General features: G+C 33.1%; 1 protein-coding gene across 1 annotated transcript; it reads right to left on the bottom strand.

Moving 5' to 3' along the window:
• Positions 1-3,411: 3,411 nt before the first annotated feature.
• On the bottom strand, positions 3,412-4,126 carry LOC106316085 (cell wall / vacuolar inhibitor of fructosidase 2-like). Its single transcript, XM_013753949.1, has one exon. The coding sequence runs from the start codon at positions 4,019-4,021 to the stop codon at positions 3,491-3,493; it is 531 nt and encodes a 176-aa protein (XP_013609403.1). The 5' UTR covers positions 4,022-4,126; the 3' UTR covers positions 3,412-3,490.
• Between the last annotated feature and the right edge of the window lie 1,534 nt (positions 4,127-5,660).

The raw sequence follows: 5,660 nt of genomic DNA, 5'->3' as shown, positions 1-5,660 counted from the left end.
AAGTTATTAAACTTGCAATCCTTCTTTTTGTCATCCAAGATAGCTTTAGTCAAATCAATTATATTGATTTAGAAAACTCATAAGCTATTTCAATCCTAAACAACAAAAAACAAGCGCATTTGTTATTGACGTTGCGGCGGGTTTCCTTTACTATAAATATAATTGTTTGTCACAACTGTTAATAAACCCAAATGTGTTTACAAAAACTACTCATATAAGAGTTTCATACTCATTTCTCTTTCTCTAGTCATCTTCTATGTTAGTAGCTATCATAATACAATCATCAAACAAAGGACATATCTCTTGGTTCCATATAGAATATGCAAAATGACTGTTTTCTGCAGACTCTATGATCACTGAGTATTATAAATATCAAACTCTGTCTATGGTCTATTTATATGTTGAGGAAATGCCTCGAAATGTAGCTTCCAAATAATGATTTCCAGGTCAACACATTGCATATTAACCTCCACAATGGGATCAATGGATCTGCAGATACCGCTACATGTCGAGTCGAACGCAGCTACACATATGTTCCCTGCTTGTGCCTTTCATTCACAATCTGCAATTCTCCCAAGAACCAATATCAATGTTAAATGAGGTAAAAAATTTAGAGTCACGACAGACTTTGTATAGCCAAGCCCAATAAACCAAGCACCCAACGTAACATTCTCACTTGCCTATTTGTGCAGAAAATGACTTGATCATTATATAGTAGCACTGAGAATTTAGATGGAGAATGAGGTATGAATGCAAAGTAGACAAAACAGTTAAAATCTTACTGATTATGGGAAATATAAGAAATCAATTCTCTTGAAATGACGTATAACTGTCCAATACCATGATAGAAGTACTTGTTCCTATTCTCACCAAACTTCCAATTCTACATGTATATATAAATCTACTAGAGTTATTTACAGCGCTCTGTTGCAATATTTGTTAGCTAAAATAATCCATCCAACATAATAGGAAAAAGAAACCAATGAAATTGTAAAGCTAACCATCAGCTGAGATACTTTTGTTGTCCTGACACATTGCAAACTTAGTGATTTCACTGTCAAAAGCAACAAACTAAGTAGTCATATACATCCGAAACATTTATTTACAAATGGTTCCTAGCACAGAAAAAGCATATTATTATGTTACGGATGATAAGTTTGATGCACAAATACAGTTTAGAATTTTTTTCAACTGAACATTTGTGCCTACTGAATTACCTTACAACACCCACTGCATTGTGATTTTGGCATGTTAAAGCTGAGAATCAACATTGGAGCTTGCGTTAGCATTTGGAACATGAAATATAGCACCATCAATTTCCAGTGTTAATTCCATTGACAATAGCTGTGCAAAAGAACTCTGCTAGTAAGGTAATTGTGATTAGTAATTCTTTACATCTTAGTGTCGTACAATTTCAAAACGATAGACACTTACAATCGACGACTCTCAAAGATGGACCGCAAACCATCTAATGATATGCTTACCTCGTCGTATAAGTAATCCATGTCACTTCCCTCCCACGGGTAACGTTGCTGGGGAAGATCAATTCCCTCCACCTCTTTCTCATCATTAGGATGCTCTGCAATATACCCTCTGTAAGGTTCAAATTTATGTCGCTAGAATTATCAGAGAAAGAAATATAAAAACCCTCCAAATCTTCAGGAGCATCGACATTTTCTTTATTCAGTGATCTTCATTCAACCTAACAACCATCACAATAAAAAGAATGTGAGGCACATAATCTTCAAAATCCAAGTTTAATGAATTGAAAAAAAAAACTCAGGAAGACAGAAAATGTCAAACACTCACTGGCTTCTTCTTCTTTTACTTCTTGGCTCCCGTGAATGAACTGTCAAACCATCATTATTTGCAGGAAAAAATATTAAACAAAGCAACTAATGAAAAGAAACAAATATGTTTCACAGCACATAAACTCTTCTTGAACAATCAGGCAACGGATAGTATGTCTCCTGTGTGACTCAGCTGAGTCCTCGATGCCATCCTGAACGACAAATGTCTTCTTCTTCTTCTTGGTTAGATCAAAGGGTGTAAGCTAAGGATGACCAAAGAAAATTAAAACCACACAATCATGATTTATCAGGCAAAATAAAAGAACGGATGATGAATTTATTAAAGATGGGGAGATGTAGAGACTAAAGAAGAAAAACTGATTCATGAAACTCAAAGAGCCGATCTGTGTTTCTTAGATGAGTCATGAACCGATGATTAAAAATTGAAAGCCCTAAACTTTCATTTAAGAAAATGCTTACAGACCAAAGAGGTTTATTGGACTTTTTTTTTAACGAATCCAACGTGAGTTATAAAGTATTTATTAAATCATTAGATAAAATAAATAAGTGTGAGTCCCACAGAGAAAACCGAATAAGCTAAGGTTTCCGACCTTCATGAATATATATTTGTTTCGGCCATCAATATACAAAGAATCATTTATCTCAGTGGTATAAATGTTGTTGTTTAGATCTTAATAACATGGGTTTGAGACACAGACTCGGAGAAAGAGGTTTGGAAGGAAACTAAAATTTGGGTAATTTTTGAGGTTTTCACCGGTGAAGAGAAAATTAGGCCTAATAGGTTTAAACGAGCCAAATCGAAATGAACCCAAAATCACTATATTAGATCGAAATGAACCCAAAACATCACTATATATCAGATCGAAATATAGTTTACGAGTCAAAGGACGATTTTGTCCACTGACGAACCCGGTTAAACCATACCGACCGAGTTATTATTATAAAATGGTTTAATTATTTAATGCTCTTTTCTGATATTCAGCTTACATTGACTCTTCTTCGAATTGGTTGGTATGTCAATGTAGTTCAATTATTAGTCACTTTTAGTAAGATAGGGAAGACTTTAGCCACAGTGACCTACGAAGACTTTCACATCAATAATTTATACTACATCCGTTTCCAAAAATAAGATGTTTTAAATTTTTTTCTTATTCCAGAAAGATAGAATTTCTATATTGTTAAAATATTTTTTATACTTTTGAAGAACATTAATTGAGAATATTTGAATTGATTAAATTTCATTGGTAGAAAGTTATTGGAAAGTGTATACTAAAATAAAAAATAAATTAAATTATAAATATTTATTAAATTTTTAATAAGTGTGCATACTTTAATAGTTTCAGGAGCAGAGGGAGCATTATGTTTCCACCTTAAACTAAGCTTTGTTTTATAAAATAAAAGACATGCGTCTTTTGCCGTTGATTTGCATATCAAAACCATTGTATTAGTCATTTATATCATAGTTCAATTATTAGTCATGCACATCATGTGTCCACCTAAGTTTGCTTTAATTTATAGTATGTTTCTATATTGTTCTGTTTAGCAATGTGAAAGTACGCAGAAAAAGTGAATAACAATAAAATATTAGGTAGTATTGAACTTACAATTTATAAATTAAATTAAATTTAACAAAGTTTTTCATTTGATAAAATACAACAATTAAAATAGTAGAATTGCAATCATTCAGCCAGCCGATCAAGAATCCCGGAGACGACAACACATATACTTCTCAAACTCACTTCACACCGACTAATCTCCGCCGGATAAACCAAACCCTTAGCTCGCCGGAAAATATTCCTGCAAACATTGGGATAATCCTGAGCCGCCAACACATGCATGTAAGCATAGTCATAAGCTTCATCATCAAGATCTTGAATCGTTAGCCGGAGAGAATCAGCTGCGAGAATATACTTGTCGGAGCAATCTTTTAAGACCTTCTTGAGGACGGTGTTGTTTGCAGTAGCGGTCAGATTTTTAGCGATATAACTGGCTGTGGCTGTGGCGTTTGTCATACCAACGCTAGCCATAATGGCGGCGAGACCTTTTGTGTCGGCTGTGGGGCTTCTTGGGTCGGACTTGAGAGCTGAGACGCAGAGGTCGTAGTAGTTTGTGGTTTTGCAAGTTGATTCGATGGTGGTTGTGTTAGATTTGACTGAGAGTAGGGTTGATGATAGGATAAGGAGGAGGAGAAAAATAGGAGAACTAGCCATTTGAAGAGGATGGGTATGAGCAACTGTTTATGGAGAGGTGTGGAAAGAAAGATGATTCTTGTCTTATATTATGAGCAGTTTCTTGAATTACTTATTAACAATAAATGAAAGAGAACATGTACTATTTGTTTTCAGTTGGTAATCCCGAAATTATAAAATTTTGCATGTTTAATAATTTTTCGTGGAATGGTAAAATAGTTATTTTCAACGTTAATATATAGTGTAGGCGGATAATTCCTTTTTTTGTTAGGTATACAACGCGTTAACATTTGAGAAAACTGAATATACAGGAATCGGTTTTATTCTTTCTTCATTTGAAGGCAAGTATAATATGAATCATTATCCAGGCAAAGAAAAAAACAGATATGCAGTTGATGAAAATATACTCTCTCCGTTTCATATCGTAAATAGTTTAAGAGAAATGTTTTTGTTTCAAAATGTAAGTAGTTTTCGTAGTTCTAGGTAACTTTTATATTTATTGAATATAGTGTGACCAATCAAATTAAATAGACTTATTTTTTATTAGTTTATTCTATTTATTATAAAATACTTTTTAAACACATAATAATTTTTTTAATCTTCGTGCTTTTAGCCAAAACTATTTATATTATGAAACGGAGGGAGTAGTAAATTGCTAGATAAAAATTGTAAATGTGCGAGTGCGAATTTCTTTTATCAACATGTTATGCGAATCTATCCGGCTATCCCATAACTTCAAAGACATTTTTACCAGAAAAAACTCCAAAGACAGGATGATTAATTGTGTGTGTTGGTCTCTGCTTCTTGGAACTTTGAATTGTGTGTTGGCTTTTACTTCTTGGAACTTTGCGAGGTGTTGATCTGTGAATCTCGTGATTAGTATGAATCATAAAGCCTTGTTTGGATGTTTCCCTTTCACGACAAAAACTCCCTCTGTCACTTTCTTTTGTTCTTGTATTTAAAACTATTTATCCTACGATTGCTTTATATTTATAGTTTTTACTTACATGGCATTACATTTCTACCACTGAAATTACTAAATCTGATCACTATAACAAAAAACTACAACTATTAATACTATTCATAAACAGATAACTTGAATTCCAAATTTATATAAGATAAACAAAGAAACTAATAGCATTTTGAATAAATATAGGGCTTTTTGCAGAATTGACCTATAACTTAAAGTCAAACACAAAACTAACCTCATTTTTTTTTGAAAATTGGTTTTGCCCTATTCACCCTACAAGTTCATATAATTTACGAAAATGCCATCAATTTTTTTTTTCTTTTTTTTTTCGAAAATGACATTTTTACTCTCTCACCCTCATCATCTTCAAGTAATTACAAGATTGCCATTGTCATCAATACCACAACCACCATGAACAACCAATTTGAAGCTCTTAATGCTCCCAAAATCGATTTACCCTTCTTCTTTTTCCATTCTTGTGAACTAAACACAACATATCTCTCACTTTCTCTCCACAATGAGCTAAAAAAACCCAAGATTTTGATTCTAAATTTTTTATGGTTCATATAGTCATAGAAGCTAACGATTCTGGGTGGGTTACTTTCGTTTGTGATTCTGTGTGCTTGGAGAAGCCTTATGTATGCTAAGGAACTTATCTCACCAATTTAAGGTATGACATCGAGTTTTTTT

This window comes from Brassica oleracea, chromosome C9 (assembly GCF_000695525.1).
Source record: "Brassica oleracea var. oleracea cultivar TO1000 chromosome C9, BOL, whole genome shotgun sequence".
Classification (NCBI taxonomy): domain Eukaryota; kingdom Viridiplantae; phylum Streptophyta; class Magnoliopsida; order Brassicales; family Brassicaceae; genus Brassica; species Brassica oleracea.
This window is presented reverse-complemented; position numbering and strand designations above follow the sequence as displayed.